The sequence below is a fragment of the Ochlerotatus camptorhynchus genome, unplaced genomic scaffold (assembly GCF_037179485.1).
Source record: "Ochlerotatus camptorhynchus isolate MF236.1 unplaced genomic scaffold, CSIRO-AGI_Acam_v1.1 ptg000083l, whole genome shotgun sequence".
NCBI lineage: Eukaryota > Metazoa > Arthropoda > Insecta > Diptera > Culicidae > Ochlerotatus > Ochlerotatus camptorhynchus.
In genome coordinates this window covers 2879724-2906092 of record NW_027040573.1, presented here as the reverse complement: position 1 = coordinate 2906092, position 26369 = coordinate 2879724, and the positions used below count along the sequence as shown (strand labels likewise).

Below are 26369 nucleotides of genomic sequence, written 5' to 3'. Positions count from 1 at the left end.
TGGTAATCAGTCAATTACAGGCAACCAATTCGCGATATATTCCACATAAAGTTGATCGATGTTACAAAACCATTCGTGGACCTTACTGACTACCATAACCATTACCATTAAAGTTCTCAAACCATAAGTTAAAAGGTTCTAATATAGTTCTCTTTCCCAAAATGTATGGAGAAAACAAGAATTTGGAATGGTAATGGTTCTTAACAACCCATTATTTGTAAGGTCCAGTTCCAAAAAACCATAATACATAAGGTTGAAACTTTATCATTAAACGTTCATGTAAAGTTCCATAACCATTTCAGTTAAAGTTTAGCAGGGATTATAAACAATTTTTAACCATTTTATTAGGTCAATTTATGGTTCGCGTTTATGCGGGAAGCTATGCGTCGGACAGGAGAGTTGCGATTTAGCGTAACTTTTAATCTATTTTGATTTGAAAATCTTTTGAGTGTATACATCTACGTGTAAAATCTTGTACCTCTTAAATTAGTTTTTCCCGAGTGCGTAGCCAATCGGCAGTCAGCAGCCATTCTGGAACAAATAATGCACAATACGTATGGAATAAAGTTCTTCGATCCGTCAATAAGAAGTTGACGGAAGACAGAAGAAGCGAAAGGAAGCAACAAGCGAAAATAAACATGCAAACATTTTATGGAGACCACACAACCAGCAAATTATGGCTCCTTCCCCTCTCGTTCAGACGAACATTCTTTCCGCCTTCATACAGCGAATCATCATCATCGGTAGGTAGATCACCGGCTGACTTTTGAGGCATGAATGAAGTTTCGTTTCATACTATAGTGGTCTCTTTCCAACTAACAGCACACACCACCCAACCGAAAGAGAACGGTCAGACAAAAATCTAAAACACGCAAGAAAAAGAGAGACCCTCATCGACAATGGCACACGCTGAACAGGTAAACGAGAGTCTCAACCCGGTTTGAGCTAAATGAGCCGCCGAGCCGCCGCTCACTTTCATGATGATGAGCGAGAAACACGTTCGTTGCGAGGACCTACGAACCTAGTGCGGCGGCTAACCGGGACTCAGTGTCGTGTTGACTATCGGTGAGTTAATACGTGTGTGCTTCTTAGGTGCGCATGATCCAAGTGATTGTTGTTGAATTCTTGGGATAAGGTTTTCCGCTCTTTACTTGCGTTAAAGTCTCGCGCGCTGCTCGTTGACTATTTGGCGCGTCGTGTGAGACGTGGCTCAGTGAGGGAGTTGACATTCGCATCCACCCACGCGTCCAATTAACGACAACGGTCGGGTTTATAGTGCCTGGTGTTCCGTGCGCTGCCTGCGAGAGGAAGTAAACCTGTGGGTTCGCTGATCTAGATCAACGTGTGAGAAGCTCAAGTGCAATATAGCGCCTTATTGGCTACGGAGCGGCACGTACGGGGACCTCCCTCGGCGAGTGTGGATTTTCAAAGCTCATCTTTACCTGAACCTCTAGTGCGGAAATGATCGAATTGGTTCCAGCAATTATTCACGATTATTAACGAGTTGTTGTAAGTGGTGCAAGTGAAGATTGGTGCCGGTGTATTATTATTCGGCAGTGGAACCTAACACCGGTTGTCCGTGAAAATTGAGCATAAAACAAGCCGGTGATTGATAGTAATACTATTTTGGAAACACGTGAATGGAAAAGGAAAAGAGTGCTATTCATGGATCAATTATGTGATTTCATGCGCTGATGATAAATGGAAGCAGATCGGTGGTCGAGTGAATGTTTTCTAAAGTGGTGTGAGAAAATAAGCGAAGGCCTCTCAAACTGAAGACAAGAAAGGATTGCGAAGATCAATTGATGATTATTGTTGCTCAGTGACAAGTGGTGGTCCATAATAGTATAAGAGGGTTGTATTGTGCGTGTTTTGCTGGGAAAGAAACATTTTGAAAGGCTGCGTGGTTTTCGGAGGACGCAGCAGGGCGCAGACGAGGATCGGCACAATCAGGAGGTTTGAATTTTATGGATACAATAGGTGATCAGATCGTGCCATCACCAAGCTTTTGGGTAATGCAGGTTAGTATTGCGATGGCGGATTGGTTAATAAATAAATAGCACTCAAGTTAAGTTGGTGAAAGCTCATCATGTAGCAATTTAAGGACATAATTTAAAATTAAAAAGCTTTAAACGATAAAAATTCTTTCTACAATGTTAGTCTAAGAGTTATGATGAAATACTTCAGTGATTGTGTTTCAAATAAATGTTTATTATTGTAGATACCAGTGTGTCTTAACCAACGAATTCGTAAACACCGGCGGGGTTCAGACTTTTTCTTGAAAGTCAACACACTCCAACATGGTTCTGCTATATAACCAGCGACAGTGAGGGGATACTGAAAACGAATTCAAATATTTTCTGCCTAGCAACTCTTCGACGACTTCTAACCAATGCGCATTATTCCCAGGGTATTCTGCAGAAAACTCCTTGGGAGTTATGTAAAGACCATCTGTGGAGAATATCAAGATTATTCTGAAAAGAATTTAATGGGCTTTGGGCTTTGGGAATTTCAGGAAATTTCAAGGGTATTATGTGTAAAAGTACACAAGAGAATTCCATTGGGATAGTATGAAAAAACTGAGAACAATTCAAATGACAATTTCAAGGGATTTCTGACCATAGTTCCATAATAAAATTATGACATGAGCTCTCAAGAGCTTCTGACATGGATTCCAAGAGAATGACTATAATAATTCTAAGGATTTCTGTGTCTGAAATCATTTCCAAGAAAACTCTAAGGAGAATATTATTGTTTGGAGAACACGGAAGATTAATTAGGGAATGCTAAGGATAAAACTATGAAATAGTAGTTATAGTAACATTGGTTAAATTCTACTGTAGTTCTGATTTAGATCTTCTGAGGAGACATCCACAGGGGATGTGAAGAGAATTACAGGAATTCTAAAAAAAACATATTAATCCACCCACCGGTGACAAGTGCCTTTCTCGCATAATAATAGCTTCATTCCATATTCTGGTCACTATCGTAGGGCACTAGGAACATGCCGAATGTTAGACACTCAATTTTAGGTTTAGCTTGTGTTACCTTGGGAATTAATAATTAGGAAAATTAGTTTGCAAGTTGATGGCAAATTAGTATCAAATATCATCTTTTCGAAAGACTGCCACTCATCCCAAAGCATCTGGGTTCAATCTCAGTCGGTGCCGTCGGTTTTTCTGATGCATAAAATCTCTGATCACGCCTTCCTTCGGTCAGGTGTGGGAACTGCCTTGGCGTCAGTAGCTTTGGTACTTAGAACGGAAAACAAGATCGACGGAAAACAAATCAAGGAAAATATATCTTCTCGAAGCTTGTGCATAAGTTTTTCGATGGCTGATCAACTTTTTTGACAACATGTTCATCATGAAATTGTATCAATAAAATATTAAATGCTCTCCAAACTATTCTGTCGCTAAAATCTAGAAGTTCTACTGGCCCAATGATGCCTTAAGCAAAATTCTTAAAATCTTTGAGTCCGTGAAGCTAAACAGAGCTTCTTGGCAAATACACATCATGGAATGTTTTCAATAAGGTATTTAATGGTTTTCAAACTATGCTAAGCTACAGTCTGAAGGATATCTTGATAATCTTTATGTGTCCGTGAAACTCAAGAGAGCCTCTTGATAACAAGCACAATAGGGTGGGTAAAATCACCCTTCAGATCCTCAGTGCGGTTTATCAACATTTTGGCCCATTTCGATATTGAATAGTTTCTGTATTATTATTTTTCCATTCAGATAGTTTTACTTTGTCTTCTCCACGAGATTGCCACTTCTTATTTTTCAATCGTTATGCCACATATAGATAATATTCTAAAAATCGAATTCTTTCACGCACTATGTCGATGTTGTTCATTTCGGACAGTTTGGGTTTTCATATATAGCACCTGATAAAAAGATATAAAAGCCGATTTAAGGCCACAACTATATTTTAAAATAAATTAACTACAAATTAAATATTACCTTTAAGCTATGTTGTTTCAGTAACCGCCGCACAAATCATTTCGTCGACCATAGTGACGGCAGTGTTCGGCACAACTCAAAAACTCAAATCTCTTGCATTAGTTTATGCCTATAAATTTTGCCTTGCAAAATTCAACGTCGTAAAAATCACCGATGAGTTTTCAGGTTCAAAAATTCATTGCTTGATAGTACTATTGTTTGTGCATCAGGGGTTGGAAAACTAACACAACATGCATAAGCATGCTATCAATTGATGTTTGAATGGTTTTTATGAGTTTAAAACTGAAATAATTTTTCGGCATTATAAGTGTGAGTGTGTGAATATGCATAAGAATCTCAAGCGTGAATTTTGTTTGCAACATTCACACGCGAGTTTATTCTCGCAGGGAGGCTCAATGAATGAGATTTGAGAATGATTTTCTAAACACTGCGGAGCATACAATATGTCTAGACCAATGACTTTAAACGCAAGTTTCTCGAGAATCAAAACACACCCACGCAAACTAACAATACCATTGATAAAGCTGCTGTTTTGGTTCTCTAGAAGATTGCGTTTAAAGCAGGGAAGTGGCATCCCTATCTCTACTAATAACAAGTAGCCATAGTGAGCATAACCGGCTTGGGCCTAGCTTTGATTGCTTTGTTTTCACTTTTTTATGCTGCCTACGAAAAGATGGCGGCATGACAGTCCCTTGGTTTAAAGCAGGGAGCTGACATCCCTATCCCTACTTGCAACAAGAGACAGTAGAGCTGACAAACCAACCATCTCGATGATTGCTCGCGGTAGCTATGGATTTTAGAACGATTTTCATTTATTTGGTTGATGATTTCTAGCTGCTCGACGATAGTGATGTTACTAATTGGTATCATTTTGTTTTAATTGGCTGTGGAATGGTAGGACAAATTAAATGTTCAGTTTATATCATTTCAAACGGTTATTAGGAATCACGCGAGCGGTGAAAATCGGACAACAGCGAAGTGTTTTCTGGTGGCTGGCATTGGAAGGTGCATCGTGAAGTGGACAACGCTCCACTGCTCTACTGAATACAACAATACAAAGAGAGAAAACTGTCAAAACATCAATGATGATTTTTTTTTTATTTCATGGAGTGCTATGATCTGTGATCAAACTATGTTGGCTACAGATTTCTACCAACTTAACAAACCCTTGGCTTAAAGTCTTGGTTTATGTTTGGTTGTTCCGCCTATTTCAACTGTTGGTATAGATTTGATTCGAATTGTACGTCAATTTGTCTCAACTATTGTAGGTACAAACGATGAAATTTTTTCTCCTTATATTCCTTCTCTTGGACAGTAAGTTTCGATTATCTGGCAACAGCAGATTATCTGGCATTTACTTTTGCTGATATCTCTGCAAAATATGTGTTTGTTTGCTGAGATCTCAGCAAAATTCTATGTTTTACCGAATCTCAGCAAAATAAATTGCCGAACTACTCGGCTGTTGAAATCTCGGCGAAAAAATTTAAATGTGTGGTTGACGACGGGCGAGGGTTTTGGGGCAATATTTTCCCATATGACTGTGCTCCGATGGGTACTAATGAGGTGCTGAAATTTCTGGCATCCGTTTTTATTCCATCATCGTTTTCAAACATACACACTTGTACATTTGGGTGCTCTGAGAATGACATACACGAGCGTCAATTTTGACATAAATTTGAGTCAAAACAGAGGCGAAATATAGCTCAATCAAACGTACTTTTCGTACTTTCACGGAGCACTTAATATTACATGACATGTTTGTTTACGTTTCATCTTTTATGTCACGGACGGATTCCGTCACGTGTAAAATTAGTTATTTTTTAGTGTGTATGATTATACTCTGAGCTAGTACCTCCACCCATCACCCACTTTACCGAAAGTACAATTTCCAACAGTTATTCACCCGAAAAAATGGTTAGATTCTTTTCGTTGCATCTACCATCCATGATGAAGTATGATCCAGAAGAGTTTCACTTCCTCTTCCTCATCGCTAACCGTGATGAAGTTACCGCTCGTATAGCAGAATTTTTTTGCAGCAAGGACTCGATAGTATGGCGGATAAATGCTTGCTCTCCTTTCCCTGGAACGATACCGTATTTTGATGTATTGCGACTTCGATATATAGGCTAGTATCGACTAACAAAGCCAAAGCTTGTAGATCTGTGTATTCAGGTATAGGGTTGCTCAAGAACTTATTCAATGAATAAATCAACTTATTTTCATTGGAAGGACTTGTTTAGGAAGTGTTTTCACGCAAACCAAAAATCTATTACAATGAATATTAGTTCCGTTTCCTATCATCCTCTGTTGATGAACATCGCAACGAATGTTAGAAATTGACCATGCAGGCGATGTAATGGTTTTTTGTCTTTTTTATTTCGTGTTCTATCTACGCTTTCGACTATACCAGTAAGCTTGTAGAACGACGCACATTGTAGAACATTGTAGAACAACGCACACGCTTGCATCGAATCTCTCCAGCAGAAAAAGTATACGAAGTCGAGTACCTATGCGAGAAAATGAGCGCTTCGTGTTTGCTTTTAGGCTATCCATATTCAGAGCATGGAGAGAGCAGTGGAGAAAGCACAGGTCTGATAATCGCAACTTTCGTGGTTGTTCGAGTCCAGTCGGCAATCTAGTTCCTATTTTTTTCGACATAACTAATTTCACTCACTAATACACTCTACAATTTGCGGTCTCGAATTTTCTTGCATTGGACCGCAGCTAGGTATATCACATCCTCGGTTCATGCGGTCTCCACTAACATCCTCTGATGATGAATCCCACATACTTGTAAGCGAATCTTACATCCCCCGGTTGGGTGATAGTTACATACTGAGCATTTCTAGCTCAAATCGTTAAAAAAAATGTCAATTTTGTCTCGACCCCTTCTGATTTGAATGAAACATTGCTCACGTGTTCGCTGCTACTAATGGTTGCATTTTTCATTTAAATTAGATTTTTTCCTCCAGAGTAACTTTTGAAAAGGGCGTATAAAAAAATGGATTATTTTTTTTTCAAAAAATCATAACTTGAAAACTATTGATCTGATCAAAACGACATATGAGAAGAAGTTTTAGGTAGTTAAATTATCTTTGCGGAAAAAATACACTGAAAGAAAAAACTTCGTAAATTAGTATTTAAAAAACGTAAAACGATGATTATCTCAAAACACCCCCCCTTCGATCTTCATAATTTTTTTTTTCAAGAAAATTGATGGAATACCCTTGAATTTCGTGAAAAGTGTATGCTGGTAACTTCCTTAAAAAGAAATCTATAATTTTTTAAATTTTTGTTGATTTTTACAAATTGATGAAAATGCATATTTTTTTGAAAAATAATAATTTATTTGGATTCTACGCATAATTTTCGATAACTTTTCACTTAAAAACTTTTTTCCTAAGTCCAGCCGTTCTCAAGTTAATGCGAATTAAAAAAATATAATTATACCAATTTTCAACATTTTAGGCCATTTTCAAATGTTCGTCGAGATGTCTAGCAACGAGATTTTATTTCATGATTGTATATTAAAAAAAAAACAATTCATTCTCAGATATGGTAGCTGTCAGACTTACCCGTTTCTATCTAGAGGCAGCGGAAGAGAAGCACGTTGATGTGGTCAAATGAAAGATTTGTTGAGATAAAAAACAGTATATATTTATTATTTTATTTTACAGCTCATATTATTTGAATACATTGAATAATTTGGGTGTATCGTTTGAATTAGAGAATATTTTAACTGCAATTTGGTTGTTTGAAACTGGAATATAGCAATGATATTTTCGAGTTCCAGGAATTGGTTTCACTTTCTTAAAAATTGGATCAAATTCCGTGTCAGCCTTTTTGTATTCTTCCGTAGAAACATAACAAAATGACATTTTTGTTTGAAGATCTTCTTTACGACTATTTGCCCAGTCGTACAGTTGTTTAGGGTTCGTTATAGGGTGCTCGTGTTGCTTAGCTAAACTTGCTCTGGTTGCCATTCTCTTAAGGGTACCGCCAATCGCATCACAAGGACCTTTGCCGTGTGAAGTTGCAAAAAAATGCCATTCAATTTCTACATCTACATCTACATCTGACATGAAAATACACTTTTGGAATGTTATTTGCAACTTTAAAAATTCTAATAATTTTGAGATAAACAACTGAACTGCTACTGTGTCATGCTTTGAAATTGATTTAGGTAGAGGTTTACAACACTTGAAATTGATATCCATCGTAAAAAACTACTTGCTTTTCAACTTGAAACGCTAAGAGAGATGATCTGAATGGAACAGGTGAAGATCGTCTCAATATATATATATATGTAGCAGAATAATTACAATGTTGACATTATACCTATCTTCATTAGGTACAATTGATTATAGCAAACTTTTTTTAGGTGTGAGTGTAAGAAGCCTCCACGGGGTGCTTTTTTATGTAGTTGTGATATCGCGGGATGAGCTCTTAAGGCACAATATGGTATACGTCAGAGAAGTACCTAGATAATTTACCTCAATTACAGGTTTAATAACATATTTGTTTACCTGTTTATGTTTTGAGCCTCTGTTATGACATACACAATTCTATCCAGGTAAACAACTAATAGAAGACAGAAAAAAGGCACATGAGTGGGTTTGTTGATTATTTGGGTATATTTGAGAGTATTTACTTATAAACTTGTTTCTTTTCCGCTGCGTCTAAATAGAAACGGGTAAGTCTGACAGCTACCATATTTGAGAATGAATTGTCTGTTTTTTAATATATATTCATGGAAAAACATCTCGTTGCTGGACATCACGACTAACATTTGAAAATGGCCCAAAATGTAGAAAATTATCATAATTATTTTTTTTAAATTGCATTAACTTGAGAACGGCTGGACTTAGGAAAAAGTTTCTATATACAAAGTTTTTGAAAATTATGCGTAGAATCCAAATAAATTACTATTTTACTAAAAAATATGCAATTTCACCAACTTGTAAAAACCAACAAAAATTTCAAAAATTATAATTTTTTTTTTAAGAAAGTTACCAGCATACACTCTTTACCAAATATTAGGGCATTTTTTCAGTTTTCTTGAAAAAAAAAATTATGAAGATCGAAGGGGGGGTGTTTTGAGATAATCATCGTTTTACGTTTTTTAAATACTAATTTACTAAGTTTTTCTTTCAGTGTATTTTTTTCCGCAAAGATAATTTAACTACCTAAAACTTCTTCTCATATGCCATTTTGATCAGATCAATAATTTTCAAGTTATGATTTTTTGAAAAAAAAATAATCCATTTTTTTATACGCCCTTTTCAAAAGTTACTCTGGAGAAAAAAAATCTAATTTAAATGAAAAATGCAACCATTAGTAGCAGCGAACACGTGAGATATGTTTCATTCAAATCGGAAACACTCATGACCAACCGGTTTGCGTTTTGGGCTGGAAATGCTCTACTACGAACTTCTGCAGTTTTCTTCCTCTTGGTCGTTTCGCTACATTCTTCAAAAGGAATTGCCTTCCGTCCTGTCAAGCTTTTCGTATTTTCAGAAGAAGACGTAAGCAATTTTTGAACGTTTTCCGGAAGCGTAAATTGCTTTCTGAAGAATTTAGGGTGTCCTTTAATAACTTCACATTTAATGTTACATGAAATATTTGTTTACGTTCCATGATTTACATCAAATATGAATCACGTCACGTGTAAAAATAGTTATTTCTTAGTGTGCTATTGAATTTGAAAATAATATCAAAATATGTTCAACCTTGTTTAAATGATCAAATCTTGTCATTTAAGTGGAGATTTAGTTTCAAAGTAGCTGAAAAGCAATTGAATTGAATTGCATAATTTTTTTCCGAAAAGTTCAGCTATTCAGATTTTGGTAAAAATACCGAAGTCGGCGATAATTTCTAAGTGTGAATAGAAGCTAATAGGGTTAATTATCCTATTTTCGGCTTATTAAGCAAAACCCGCACTTAGTCTTTTTTAATGTAGCGTAGTTTAGCACCAAACGGAATGTTTACCTTTCCGTGCTGAGATATTGTTAAAAGTTTAACACTGCTTCTTGACGCTAAACTCGGCTTACGGATTCTAAACTCGAGCTAATGCATTGGAAAGCCATTGAAACGCCAATGAATTCACTTAGGCCTATCGGATGAATATAAAGATTGATTCGGTCGGAGCGCTTCATTTGTTTTTGAGAAAATTGGGTGCAAACATTCATATCACGCGTTCTTATAGACTTCCAGGGCTGTTACAACAGGCGCGGATTTCGCGATTTTCGCGGAATTGTCGCGGATTTGAATTTTCAGTCGTGAAAATCGCGGAAGCATTAAATAATGTCGCGAAAATCGCGAAGGGACTGATGTGCTGTCCCAAAAGTGTGGAATTCATTGTAACTTTTCCGTCCTGGAATATTTTGCTGTCATCAATTTTTGTTGTTCATTTGGCTCTCAATTTTATACCGGTTCACACCAAACACCGTGTAAATAATCGAGAATTGGTCTCAATTCAATAGGTCACACCGGATTTACACGGAAATTCCCTGAGGTCTGTCCAATGTAAGTCATTTTCCTTTTTTTCCAATGTGAACATAGCATTTTTCGTTATCAAATCATAAACGAGTCGTATATATGCGAGTAAATGCCATGTATACCGGATATTCTAGGTTGTCCAAATCGTCCTGGAGTTCAGTTGATTTTTTCTACTATATAAACCAAGACTCCAATAATGTCTGTAGTATCGAAATATGTCCAAACAGATTCAAAGTGTCAATGTGGATTGTACCCGACCTATTGTTACGTATACAAGACGTTATAGGTTCTGAAATCATTCTGGAGATCAGATTATTTTTCTACTAGATCACCCAAGACTAATTCAATATCTGTAGTATCGAAATATTACCACACAAATTTGCAGTGTCTATGTGGATCATGCCAACCTATTTCCGTGTATGCCAAATGTTCTAGGATTTCCAAATCGGTATTTCGATACTACAGATATTATCCCAGTCTTTGTTGATCTAGTAAAACAAATCATCTGAACTGCAGGACGATTTGGAGAACCTAGATCATCTGGTATACGTGGAAATAATTAAACATTATCCATATAGACACTATGAATCTGTTTGGACATATTTCGATACTACAGACTTTATCCCAGTCACCGTTGATCTAGTAGAATAAATCATCTGAACTCAATAACGATTTTGAGAACTTAAAACATATGGTATACATGGCAATAGTTCATGCATGATCCACATAGACTCGGTGCATCTATCTGGAAATATTTCGATACTAAAGACATTGTCCCAATCTCGGTTGATGTAGTAGATCAAATTATCTGAACTCCAGGATGATTTGAAGAACCTTGAACATCTGGATTACTCGGAAATAGATCATACATGATCCACATAGACACTTTGAATCTTATTGTACTTTTTCCGATACTACAGACATTATTGCAGTCTTGTTTGATCTAGTAGAGCAAATCAACTGATGTATGTTCTGGACGATTTGAAAAACCTATAATTTTCGGTATACATACTAATAAGTCGTGCATGATCCACTAAGTCACATATAAACGATTCGGTTATGATTTGGCAACGAAAAGTGCTAGGTTCATATTAGAAAAAAATAAATAATGAAAATATCTCACCATTGGACAGAACCCAAGGAATATCCGTGTAAATACGCAACCGCGACGTGACCAACAAGTATGACTTATGAAGCTCTGGTAATTTCTCGATTATGTGCAGGGTGTTTGGTTTTAATCGATGAAACATTGAGAAAACTAGAGCCAAATTAACTACAACATTTAGGACAGCAAAAAACGTCAAGAAAATTTGCATTTCCAAAGGAAATGGATTTTTTTTAAATAATGTTTCATCAAAACTAGGCCAGTATTATTCAATAGAATCTTATAATGCAAGGGTGTTTTATTATGTTCACTAATAACTCAGAATTTATACTATACATAAATAACTGAAGATGATACAATGTAATTTAAAAAAAATAAAGGTTACAAACGAAACTCCTTTAGCTCAGTCGGTAAAGGCGCAGCTACAAAGCAAGTCCATGCTGGAGGCGACTGAGTTCGATTCACGTCTGGTCTTTTAATTTTTCGGCTTGGAAAATGTCTCTACTTTCTTGGGCATAGGATGGTACGGGCATAGGATGGTACGGGCATAGAAAGCTCTCAATTAAAATGTGAAAGTACTTCAAAGAACACTAAGTTGAGAGCAGACAAAAATCTAATATACTATAAGCTTGAAATGCCATGTAGTAGTATACAAATGCTATTTTTAGGCAATGAAAATTTTTTTTTTGGCGCGTATTAGTATTTGAAGTCGCGGATTTCTTTTTAAAAATCGCGGATTTCGCGGATCAAATTTAGAAAATCTTGTAACAGCCCTGGACTTCGTTCGGTAGCATTTGAACTAAAGTATCGTATCAAAAGCACAATTTACCTATTAATTTCGAAATCATGGATTTATTTGATGTTTTCTGCTTGATAGACCCAAAATGGGCGCTTAGGTCGAAGTAGTTCTTTACTCTATTTGCACACGCTCTGCTTATTTTTCAAAACCTGCACTGAAAAAAGTTTTCACTTAGTTTCTATTAGGAACGCACATAGTATTTTTCCAAAAACAAAAACAATGATTTTCACCTGAATATCACATAGCATTAGAAATTCTACATGAGAAATTATATAGATTTCATTGGACACATAACGTTCATGTGATTTAGTGGTGCAATTTCCAATTATGGGATCACATGAAAGTTATGTGAAATTCACATGGATATTTTCCACTGGTTACTTGATTTATTTTATGAGTGTGTAATTTTACATCCTATTAGACATACATTTCTTTAAAAGGGTAGTAAATCTGATGAGTCTTCTCATTTATTCAGAAAGACAGCAGTCCAACATTTCACAAAAAAATTAATTACGACAATGTCATTCACCGCATTCCACTGCGTCCTAGCAAGAAGTACGGTCGACTTAGTTCGCGCTCCGCTATTTTGGAAGTTTTCTCGCTATTCGCTTGATTTAAATTGTCAGTTTTTTCTCGCTTAGAGTTCCCAGCTAAATAATTAACTAAAAGTGAGTTTTTTCTGAGAAGAAAGTGTGTTTTCGGCATCATCGGAAGGAAAATTGTTTTTACGATTGCCAATTCGCCAACCATTTTGCGCACCATCGGTGCGTGGTAACGCATACCTGCACACGGATCATCGTCATCGAGTGTCAGCATCTGCCTCCGCATTTACACCGCTCATCTATCATCGTGTGTTCAGCTGAGTGCCGACCCTCACATAAGCACACACCAACGAAGACCGCCCGCACACGCTGATCGAAGATCATCCACGCTGCGCGTCGCTCCGCTGCTGCCGTTTATACGCTCGGTGGTAGTAGTATAGGATTATCAGATAAGTTTTTGTTCTTGTTTCTCTCTTTCGCCCACAGTTAAATTTTAAGTTTGTGTTCTGTGTTTGTAGTTTTTTTTTTGTGTATTGTGTCCGAGTGATTATCGTTTCAGTGGTAGAGCGTTTTTCGCTCCCACTAGTACGGCAAAATGGACATTTTGTCGCAAGACGAAATGGACGTTTTGTCGGAAGATGACACCACTTTGCCACGCGATGGCAAGAAGGGTCGAAAACGTACGTCATCTCTCCCTGGTTCATCGTCTCAGTCTGGCAAAGGACAGGCTCAGATAAACCCCCGATCGCGAGCCTATCCAGATGACTCGACTGGCCCATGGGTTGTCTACTTTCAGCCCAGAAACAAACCTTTGAATGTAATGCAAATTACTAATGATCTGACGAAGCGATACTCGGCCGTGACTGAAATCACGAAGGTTAGGCACAATAAACTTCGTGTCTCCGTCTCTAACCTGAAGCAGGCTAACGAGATTGCTGCCTCCCAGCTCTTCACGCTCGAGTACAGAGTTTACATCCCAGCTCGTGATGTGGAGATCGAAGGTGTGGTCACCGAAGCGAGTCTGACCCCCGAGATCTTGGAGAAGCAGGCGGTTGGCCGTTTCAAGAACCGTTTGCTTCCTCCGGTGAAGATACTGGATGTCCAAAAACTGGGCTCAGTATCTGTCAGCGAGGGTAAAAAGAGTTTTACCCCCACAGACTCGTTCCGTGTGACCTTTTCTGGTTCAGCCCTTCCTCACTACATCGAGCTGGGAAAACTTCGACTACCTGTGCGTTTGTTCGTTCCCCGGGTCATGAACTGCCAAAACTGTAAGCAGTTGGGACATACGGCCTCCCACTGTGGCAGCAAGGCACGCTGTTCCAAATGCGGAGAGAAGCATGGGGATGACACCTGTGCAGCTACCGCACCAAAATGCGTGTACTGTAAGGGAACTCCTCATGGTATCTCGTCATGCCCGGTGTACAAACAACGCGGGGAGAAATTACAACGCTCACTTAAGGAACGTTCCCGGCAGTCTTTTGCAGAAATGCTGAAGACGGCCACGCCATCGACCAACGACAAAAATCCCTTTTCTCTTTTGTCAGATGACGAGACTGACTCTGACTTGGCTGAGGAGGGAACTTCTTTCTGTTTTTCAGCACGGAAACGAAAACGCATCCGTTCGCGGAAAGTTGAGAATGAAGAACCCCAAATCAGCTTGCCCAAATCAAGGAGTGGTGGAAAAAAGGAAGTTTCTACTCCTCCTGGATTCAGAAGAACTGACTATACCCAGGATTTTCCACCTCTCCCGGGGACATCCAAAACCCCTGATGTCCCATTTTTAAGAACAGAAGCCCCTTCTTCATCTGGGTTGTTCTCATTTGATAAAATTGTGGACGATATTCTCAAGTACCTGAATATTTCTGATCCTCTCAAAAGCATTGTTCTGGCAATGCTTCCTACTGTGAAGACCCTCTTGAAGCAATTGACATTGAAGTGGCCCCTCATTGCAGCAATCATTTCCTTCGATGGATAATTTTCCAAACGAGGTCGGGGATTTGATCACAATTCTACAGTGGAATTGTCGAAGTCTTATTCCTAAATTAGACTCTTTTAAGTTTTTAGTTCACAATAATCATTGTGATGCATTTGCTCTTTGTGAAACTTGGCTCTCTTCAGATATAGATCTTCCTTTTTATGATTTTAACATTATTCGACTGGATCGTGAGGATTCGCGTGGAGGAGGGGTACTTTTGGGGATCAAAAAGTGCCATTCTTTCTATAGAGTGAATCTTCCACAATTTACAGGTATTGAAGTTGTCGCATGTCAGGCTATTTTTAAAGGTAAGAGCCTTTGTATTGCTTCTGTTTATATTCCTCCTAGAGCCGTTGTTAATCGAAAACAACTTTCAGATATATGTTCGGTACTTCCTGCTCCACGGTTGATCATGGGAGATTTCAATTCCCACGGTACAGGCTGGGGGGAACTGTATGATGACAACCGTTCTACTTTTATATATGACCTCTGTGATAACTTCAATATGACAATACTTAACAATGGAGAAGTAACACGTTTGGCTGGACCATCTTCGAATGGAAGTAAATTAGACCTCACACTTTGCTCTAACTCATTATCGTTGGATTGCACGTGGAATGTGATCCAGGATCCCCACGGTAGTGATCACTTGCCGATCAAAATTTCGATTGCCAGTGGGTTCAATCCGTCGGAACCCGTTAACGTCGCGTACGACCTCACCCGTAATATCGATTGGACAACGTTCAAGACCGCGATAGAGGAAGCCGTGTCGTCGGTAGAAGGGCTTCCACCGTTGGAGGAATATAACTTCCTCTCCAATCTGATCTTGGACAGCGCGCTTCGAGCTCAAACTCGGCCGGTTCCTGGAACGTCTTTCCGTAGGAAACCTCCTTCCCCTTGGTGGGACCACCAATGCACTGAGGTTTATCGTAAAAAGTCCGACGCGTTTAAGCTTTTCCGGAAACGTGGAACACCTGGGTATTTCGAAGCGTACTCGGCTCTTGAACGCGAACTCAAGAGCCTCATCAAAGCCAAGAAACGCGGATACTGGCGGCAATTCGTGGACGGATTATCGCGCGAAACGTCGATGAATACGCTTTGGAACGCGGCGCGAAGGATGCGTAACCGGTCTTCGAACAACGAGAGCGAGGAGTACTCAGATCGTTGGATTCTCAAGTTCGCGCGAAAAGTATGTCCTGATTCCGTGCCGGCACAGATGATTCCTCGCGAAACGACGAATTCTGTAGACGAGATCAGCCAGCCTTTTTCAATGCTGGAACTCTCACTCGCGCTCCTTTCGTGCGGCAATTCGGCTCCGGGGGCTGATAGAATCAAGTTCAACTTGTTGAAGAACCTCCCAGACGTCGCTAAGAGGCGCATGTTGAACTTGTTTTGTCAGTTCCTGGAGTTCAATATTGTTCCAGATGATTGGAGGCGAGTGAGAGTTATAGCCATTAAAAAGCCTGGAAAACCCGCGTCAGATCATAACTCGTATCGTCCCATCGCGATGTTATCGTGCATTCGGAAATTGTTGGAGAAAATGATCCTTTTTCGCCTCGACAAATGGGTTGAGACGAACCACCTACTCTCAGATACTCAATTTGGTTTCCGTAGGGGTAAGGGAACGAACGACTGTCTCGCGTTGCTTTCCACAGAAATCCAGTTGGCTTTTGCTAAAAAAGAGCAAATGGCTTCTGTGTTCTTGGATATTAAGGGGGCTTTTGATTCAGTATCGGTTGAAGTCCTTTCAGACAAACTCCACGCTTGTGGCCTTTCCCCATTAATTAATAACTTTTTGTACAATTTGCTGTCAGAGAAACATATGAGCTTTTCTCATGGAAACTCTACAGCTTCTCGATTTAGTTACATGGGTCTCCCCCAGGGCTCATGTTTAAGCCCCCTTTTGTATAATTTCTACGTCAGAGAAATTGACAATTGTCTAAGTGACAACTGCACGTTGAGACAACTTGCAGATGACGGCGTAGTGTCTATGACAGGGCCCAAAGGGGTCGACCTGCAAGGACCCTTACAGGATACCTTAGACAATTTGTCTACTTGGGCTATTCAGCTAGGTATCGAATTCTCCACGGAGAAAACTGAGTTGGTCGTTTTTTCTAGGAAGCATAGCCCAGCACAACCAAAGCTTCAACTTTTGGGTAAACCGATCACTCATTCTATGTCCTTCAAATATCTTGGGGTCTGGTTCGATTCAAAATGCACCTGGAGATCCCACATTGAGTATCTGAGACGAAAATGCCAACAAAGGATCAATTTTCTCCGAACAATTACCGGAACGTGGTGGGGAGCCCATCCGCAAGATCTTCTAACGTTGTACCGGACAACGATTTTATCGGTTTTAGAATACGGTAGTTTTTGTTTCCAGTCGGCGGCTAAAACTCACATCATCAAACTGGAACGTATCCAGTATCGTTGTCTTCGTATCGCGTTAGGATGCATGCACTCGACTCATACGATGAGTCTCGAAGTGTTGGCGGGCATGTTGCCACTATCGGATCGGTTCTCGGAATTGTCCCTCAGGCTCCTCACCCGTTGCGAAGTTATGAACCCACTGGTAATCGAAAACTTTGAAAAGCTTCTTGAGCTGAACCCTCAAACTCGTTTTATGTCATTGTACTACGTGTACATAACACAGGATGTCAGCCCTTCACAGCATAATCCTCATCGTGTATGCTTCTCCGACTTCGGCAATTCAGTTAGTTTTGATTTATCTATGACGCGGGAGATTCATGGGATCCCAGAACATCATCGTTCCATGATTGTTCCGTCAATTTACGCTGCAAAGTTTGGCCAAGTTGATTCCGCAAGATCGTTCTTCACAGATGGATCACTAATAGAGTCGTCCGCTGGTTTTGGTATTTTTAACGAATTTCATAGCGCCTCTCGAATGCTTCAAGCTCCTTGTTCCGTATATGTTGCTGAGCTGGCGGCAATACATTATACGCTAGAAACGATCGCCTCACTTGCACCAGATCATTATTTTATTTTTACGGATAGTCTCAGCTCTGTCGAGGCTATTCGCTCTATGAGGCCGGTAAAGCACTCCTCGTATTTTCTCATGAAAATACGAGAGCTTTTAAGTGCTTTATCTTTAAGATCTTTTGTCATCACCTTTGCATGGGTCCCATCTCATTGCTCGATTCCGGGCAATGAGATGGCTGACTCACTTGCTAAGGTGGGCGCTATGGAAGGCGATATTTACGATCGACAAATCGCCTACGATGAATTTTTCTTCATTTATCGTCAACAGTCACTCGTCAGCTGGCAGAATAAGTGGAGTGAAGGGAGTTTGGGACGATGGCTATATTCGATCATCCCTAAGGTGTCGAAGAGTTCTTGGTTCAAGGGGTTGGATGTGGGTCGAGACTTCATTCGTATGATGTCTCGCCTCATGTCCAATCACTATTCGTTAAACGCTCACTTGTTCCGTGTTGGGCTGAAGGACAGCAGTCTCTGTGAATGTGGACAAGGTTACCAAGACGTCGATCACATCCTTTGGTCTTGTGCTAAGCATCGTGGAGTCAGATCTGAGCTGTGCGATTCCCTTCGGGCTCGAGGTAGACAACCTAATGTTCCAGTTCGGGATATTTTGGCTAGACGCGATCTGGAGTTTATGAAACTCATATATGTTTACTTTAAGAATATTAACATTAGATTGTAAGTTTTATTAACCTTGTGTTTAGTTTGTATTTTGTACGTGTGGGTTTTTTTATGTTTGTTTTCAAGATGAATAGAAATTAGTTCATGATTTAGGATTAATTAAATATTTGTATCGTAAACCACATTTCAAACCTCCCTTTCCCTTTTCCCATCCAAAAAAATTGTAAATCCCCACTAACCTCGAGACAACCGCGAGTATCCGGTCCAGCTCCTTTAACTTTAAATATAAGAAATCAATAATGTATAACAAAAATGATAACTCGGCTCTGTAAAGTTTATTCGATTGAGCCTGTACAAATAAAGTAATTAATAAAAAAAAAAAAAAAATGTCATTCACCGAATGAAAAACTCTACAGAAGAAATCAGTATTTCTTTCGGCTATAGCAATCACCATACGGACAGAAACATATCCATCCAAAATAAAAATAAATTGATTTGGGCTTCAATATTTTCTCTCATTTTCTCCTGCTTTTTTACTACAGCAGTAGAAAAGAGCTGACCTTGGGCATCGTTTGACAATACTGTTGTCATTTGTCTTGGAATAGTCCATCGGCTTAAATAAATATAATGAGGATAAGCAGCACTGGACTGATCACCCACCAAAATTATTGTTGAACATATTAATGGAAATATTCACAATACTTTTGCCGCGTGGAGTGCACTTATCAGACGAGACGAGCTTCAATAAGTCCCTAAACCATGTGTGCTGGATTTTTCTTGCAACCCTCGATTTGATCCACATATCAACAAAGAGACTCATTTCTATATCGATATTGTACCGTTGCTGCCCAAGTAACAATTTTGGTTTTATGAGGGTTCTGTAGACCATAATTTAGAATCTATAAATCATACAATGTTACTTGGGTGATGACGATCGAAGCTTGACCGAGTGCTTTTCAGTTCGTTGTTGCCGAAATTAATCTTCATGTAATTTTACATCTATAGGAACATAAAAACTCATCTTGCATTAACTTTTCTGTTTACGTTCATGTTATTTTATATTTTTTAACACTTAAATTTAAAATAATGACGTATTTTTTTATAAGTTGATGTGATATTGGATCACAAGACTTTAATTCGCATCTAGCGGTACACACTAAGAAATAACTAATTTTACATGTGACGGAATCCATCTTTGACATAAAAGATGAGACGTAAACAAACATGTCATGTAATATTAAGTGCTTCAAGACTGAATAGTTCGTTGCTCGACGTAAAGTACGTTTTATTGAGCTATATTTTGCGTCTGTTATGACTCAAATTTATGTCAAAATTGACGCTCGCATATGTCACTCTCAGAGCACCTAAATTTTATATGAATTGGTCTAAGTGTGCATTCATATTATTAATTTATAGTATATTCTATAAAGTTGTGTGTTTTTATATTACAACCAACTTAAAAATAAAAATAAATGTTTTAATGAAAAATATGTTTTTCGAGGTCCTCAAAAAACGGAGTGAAATGTACGATTTTCATGTCTTAAGCAAAGTTGTTTTAAACAACTTTTTGTATAACTTGGCTGAAGACATCACTCGACCTTTTGAAAAAAAAAAATATTTAGCTTTCAAAAGGATAAGTAGCATACCTCAAATCTTCAAAAAAAGCAGCACGTCATACCCACCAACTTTTTCTAAAGACGTTATTACTTTAAATCGACGTTTTCATTATGTTATTATTTAAGAGCGTGAACATGCACTTTTAAACCGCTTTGCATCACTTTCTTCATCTGCACTGTTCTTCTTGGAAACCGGGGAGGACACATCCATTTCCACCACCTCTTATTCCAACACCCCACCGGTTTCCTCTGTGCCTTTGTCTTTGGCGATGCAGCTCCAGTCACTACACCAGCGTAAGTATTGGAATTGTTCTCTTTACATTTCGTTGATAATTTTAATCTTCCGTTTGTTTTTGTACTGACTGCTTCCGATGCTTCTGGCTGGGACAGGAATTCATCCGATGTCCCTGCGTCTTTCAAAGGAAATGCATTTTTTTGTTTCCTTAATAGAATATATTCCCCTTTCGATTGAGGAAATATAGCGAGTTTGAAATCTCCTTTTGTACGTTCATATATACACCCCGTACACCTGTGTACGTGTCGAGGTCCATCTTTACAGGGAATTATAAACAGTTTTAGCATCGGTGGCAGCGGCGTCGTGGCGTGACGCCTTTGACTTTGTTTGGCAGCGGCAGCGGTGGCGGTGTGCATCGGTTTATCACTTTGGTTATCGTAAAAATATCGTATTTTCAACTTGAATTCAAGTAAGGTGACATCAAGGGGTGGTCACGCTACATACACATTATGCGTCAACTTATTTCTCGGTGTGCTGCAGCTGTGCCGGCAGTGCCGAGTGTGTCAGTCAGTGTTGGCAAAATCGTAAAAAAAAAATATACGCTCTCAATAACACGCGTCATATTCGAACAAAATATCATGCTTTATATTGTTTTTCAAGCTCCTTTGATATTGCAAGACTATTCACAACGTGCAAAAATCAAGCTGAGAGTTGACTCGACACAAAAATGATTCCGTTTCACATCGTTTTCTAAGAAAAAGAAAGTTTAGTTTGCTATCTCTTCACAGATAAAAATTCTGAATTTTAATTGTGATGTAAACATTCATCTACGTAAGCTTGTATTTCATTTTACACAACCGAGCAACTTGTAAACAATGTTGTTCACAAAGATGGGCTTTTGTATATAATATTTGCTACATTGCATGAAATGTCTCAGAACTTAAGATGATTTATAATGTAAACACATATGATATGTGACGCTCCATTTATGTGCATCATATTGAACAGAAATTTACACTACGTTTTCGAACTGTGTTTTTACTCTTCACGGATGGCAGAAATTATGGAAGCTTCGGTTGTGTTCGGGTGTAAAGCAAAAATCATTAAACTCAATCTCACCACAGTTTGGTGAGATTTGCAGCTGGTGAGTTTTGTTAGCTTGATATTCCAAGCTGCGATATCACAGCTTTAAAAATCAACCGCAGTTGTATGCTTGTAGATTTTTTTCTACGAATATCAAGCGTGATCTTGGGCATTGCTGAGATTTGATTTTTTGATATTTTTTCAACACTGGAACCAGTCATTGAACTGACTTTGTTTGGTTGTTAATAATGGCATGTTGGGCAGCCCGGTTAGATTGACAGCTCAATTCGAGGCTCATGGTATTATAATTATTTTTTGAACAAGCAGTGAAATTTGAAGAATCCGAACCAAGACGACGATACTTTTGGCGAGATTGACCGTAAGCCATCCGTCAGGAAACCACAAAGAAAAAATAAGTTGACGTTACACCCCAGCTGGGCAAGCTGTTACCGGACAAACTGGCATGAGCAGAGGATCCCCTCGAGAAGACGGTCGAGTTCTTTCAACCGCTTGACGAAGACAACATTGAAACGGATCTGTATTTACAGACGCTGGAACAATCAGTTGCTGATGTTCGCCTGCCATCGCCATCGTTCTTCCGGGGACTCGAAATTGGCTTCGGAGATCAGCGATGGCTATCTGCCACCGAATTGACGCATACAGAAATTGATGGTGTTATGTTCACTGATGTTGCTACTTTCACCACCACCCAACCGTCGTCGCCGATGACGACAAGGTACCCGTCACTGGAACGACCATGTACCCAGTGGAGCAACAGTTCTACAGCTACATCAAAGGAGATTCTCATCATTCGCGAGGAGCTGTCAAACGCAGATTCCATTGGCAGGTATTCTGAAGTTCAATCCGAATCAGATGCCTTAACTGGGGATGGGTTATTATTTCAGGGCATCTGCCTCCGTAGAAGTATTTGCCGATTATTAGGGCAATAAACTTTCATGGAAGAGCAATTGTTACATACGAAAAACGGTCTTATTTAAAGAGTTAGATTGTGAGAGAGGTGTTGATGATGATTTTCAGAGCAGCTGCGATTGCCCTGGTTTTGGAATACTTGGGGGCCGAAATGTGTCTCGTGTGGAATGATGTTCTGCTTCGGGAAATCTACCTTGGTATTTGGGGAATCCGTGGCAGGACTATGCAAAAATTAACGTTTGCGGTTTCCTAAAGTTGGATTGTGTTAACAACAATAAAAATTTGAACATGCGCACTGTGATAGTGCAGTATTGCCAGTTACTTTAAAAATCATAAAATCTAAGCATGGGTGCCAAACAGTGCCAATGAATAATGACAATTTGAGATGTTGCTTGATGTGTTAAGGTTTAAGGCCAGATTCGTTTGTTTGCCCGGGGGAGTCCGGAATATATCTGGTATAATGTGGATCTTGGCACTCGATGCGGCTTGTTTCCATGTAGTGTTATGTGTTACATGGTACGTTTAGGCTAATGTCATAATCTAGCCACTTCCTTGGGGTTCCCTGCAGGGGGCTGTTACTGAACACGCATTTGAAACCAGCATGAAAATAGAATATCTAAGCAACCTGTTAATTTTCACATTGATTCATAAAAGGAACTTCAAACTCCTATTAAACTAGAACGTCATATATGAAAACATATTGGATTCAACAGGCAGCTGTAGAATACCCCTTATTCCCGGAACGTGGCTGATAATTGTCATTTGGTCCTAGGGACCTTCAACACCAATGAAAGATATTGTTTTTGAATTCTTATGCATCTTAAAATATAATATACTTCTTTTATTTTCCAATTTGATGCAGTTTGCGTGAAATGTTTCTTTTAAAATTTAGAAGCGTATTAAAGCCTTTACATCATCATCTTATTAACGGTGGCGTGTCAAAAATTATCACGGCGTGCGCCTACTCAAAATCATCGGCGGCGGCGGTGTGTGAAAAAGTGTCGGCGGTGGCGTGGCGCTGCGGTGCACAGGTTTACGCTTCACACCACCGTATTTCCCCAGCACCAACGCCAGATCGCAATCCGGGACTTCTGGACAAAGATCGTACACTGTCACGTATTGAACAGTGCAGGCGAAATGCGTACCTTGACCGATCTCCCATCGGCATAATGGAAAATAAATTATTCACGCTTGTGCAACAAACAATGAAGCATAGATGCTTCTTATTTGAACTTGCAGAATAAAGATGTTTCCTCAGCTATGCGATATGTAGCGATCATCTGCACGGGATTCGCGTCCAACGCTTTCACGAAATTTGTATTTTCACCCATAGATGGTTTCGCATTACCATGGGCGAAGCTGGATCTAATCGTCAGCTTTATTTCAAAGGACATCTCCAGTTGTTTGCTTCCAACGGCAAAAGCAAACTAGCTTCAGATAAGCACCGCAACAATACTTGCTATCGAATAACAGACTATCGCGTGACTTCTCCGTAAAACACACAGCTGCTTTTGTCGACAGATAAGAGCGAACCAAAATCCATATGACTACTCACATAGAATTTATTTTGTTATGTGATATTCAGCAAAAAAATAATTAATGTTGTTCTTGGAAAAATATTATGTGCGTTCCAAAAGAAACTATGTGCAAATTTGTTGCAGTGTAAACGTGCCTCTAGAAAAAAAAAACAATTATTTTTCATTAATTATTATGTTTACGCTCATATAAACGGTTTACACTCATACAAATAAGTTTAAAATCTTAAAAGTATTACAACTTAAGAGGCCAAAACACGAACATTTCATGTAACTTCTCCTTCATGATCCATGATCCACAATATTTAAGCGTATTTAATTAGACCACTTAAAAACTAGATCGATTAAAACAAAGCCGAAAATCACGAGACATTCACGCGAAACTCGTTCAACCAACGCATCAATTAACCACGTTTTATCTAAGTAAGCGTTGCGTCAGGGTCACCCGTGCGAGCCCAGCAGTCTACTACGACTACCCGTCGGTTGCTATCTAAATGTACTCAATCATGCGTGCAGTAGTCGCTCACTTGCACCCGGCAAGCGAGGTTCTTAAAAATTTCTAGCCTGCATGACGGTGATGATGATGACGACGACGACGACGACCCACCCGCGACTACTGCTGCAGATAATCACTGCCACTCGCGGATGATGTAAGGCCGATTTACCTTCCTGTCATCCATCTCTGCGAGCGTGGTGGTATCGATATAGAGAATGAGATATCACTTTTCGGTTATCTACGAGTGATTCCCAGTGGCGATGACATCCTTCCTCCAGCTCCAAGGGGGTTTGCTATGGAGTCATCGCGGTTATTACATCCATTAGTTTGATCGATTGACACATTTTCGGTTTCGCATAAATTTCCAATCAATTATCGATTTCAAATTTTATATTTTTACAGCTTTCGCGCAGGCGACTCCGACTCGCTTGGAAGGTAATAGACAAACAGGCAGACCTTCTTTCATGAGCTCGTCTAGCTAGACTAATAGGCTCGAGACCCGGTCTGCTCGGTCCAAGTTCAAGTCAAGTCATAATCGTTTATGGCAGCCTTTAAAGAGTTTTCCAGCCCGACCCCTGACTATAGCATATCTAAGGCTTCACATACCTATAGAAACACATCTTCTAGCGAGGTCTCGGCTCACTCGTAGGAGATCGGTTTAATTTATTGATTTTTTCGCTCGCTATGGGCTGTGTGGAGGCCAGTAGATAGATAAGATGAAATATTATTTATAGAAATCAATCGAAAACGGAGAAGCGCGCACGCTTATGATAATTTTGTTTATCGCGCAATGGTCATTTGTTTGCCCCTGCGTTGAGCGCTATTTCATAGTCGCAGTCGCCGTCGTAGTCGACGGCTACGAGACCCAAGTGCTGCCTTCTCAGAAAGACGAAGACGATGGCGTCCGAATAGACGCCTCATGTGTGAATGAACCGAGCCTAGTTAGGTACCTAGCCCGAATTGTTGACGGTACCCGTCGGTCGCAACGTGTCGTAGGTGATGGGTATGAAGGCAGACCGGCGCATTCCTTTTCACCATTTTCACAATTGCGATCCACTGCGTTTGATTAGAAAGCAGATTTGATTGATTATGTAAATTAAATGTGGGCAAATAGATGATTGTGTGCGTTTAGTGTAAATGATTATTGATATTTAGTTGCTCAATCACGCAATGAGTGCGGTAGGTTCGAGTCCATTTCCAAGCGGGGGTTTGATGAGAATAAATGATGGCATTCGATTTTCGATTGTTAATCAGAGCAGCTTAGCGGTGAATCGAATCGGTTTGCCATTTTTTTAGGGAGATGGTTCACGGTTGATTTTAAAGGCATTTTTGAACGTAAACTTTGTTACGTTTTTTATCAATTTGTTAGAATAGAACAGAATTTTTTTAATTGCATTGACTGCATTGAAAAACATGTTTTATACTAATAGGTTTTTATTTAAATCTAATTATGGTTATGCCAACATGCAACGAATTGAGCGAAAGGAAACTAGGAGGACAAATAGTCGAACGGACAAAATAGACAAAATGTCAAGTTCCCTCTCTTGAATATGCTCCTTTTTGGATCATGAGCAGTTTTTTTCAGGCGCTTTTATCGATTTTAAAGGTGAATTTTTTAACCTTTTTCCATTCGATATTTCGTCTATTTCGATCCATTGTCCATTCGCCCTTTTGCAGCTATATATTAGCGATTGATCATAATGATTTGCGTTTTTAATTGTCACGTAGACAATTGTCGGTAATAGAAATCAAGAGAAATCTTGATAGGAGTTCATCATGAGCTCAAATGATTGTCTCAATGAGTTTATTATAACAAAAAACAGCTGATTTTACTACATAAATTATTATTTCATTTAACTGAAGTTCAATAGTATTGGTAATAGCAATGGCAATGACAATTCTCCGCACTGCCTTTTCCACAACAGTGAAACTTCCGCGCTAAATCAAACGGATTTCCAAGTCGTGAATGCCT

General features: G+C 39.1%; 1 protein-coding gene across 2 annotated transcripts in view; it reads left to right on the top strand.

Moving 5' to 3' along the window:
- The first annotated feature begins 1063 nt into the window (after positions 1–1063).
- Positions 1064–26369, top strand: part of LOC135698191 (dendritic arbor reduction protein 1-like) — a 336183-nt gene continuing 310877 nt past the window's right edge. For both annotated transcript variants that reach the window (XM_065218088.1, XM_065218087.1), the window contains exon 1: positions 1064–2021. In XM_065218088.1, coding sequence (XP_065074160.1) covers positions 1968–2021 — 54 coding nt within the window. In that variant the 5' untranslated portion in view covers positions 1064–1967. The remainder of the gene's footprint in view (positions 2022–26369) is intronic.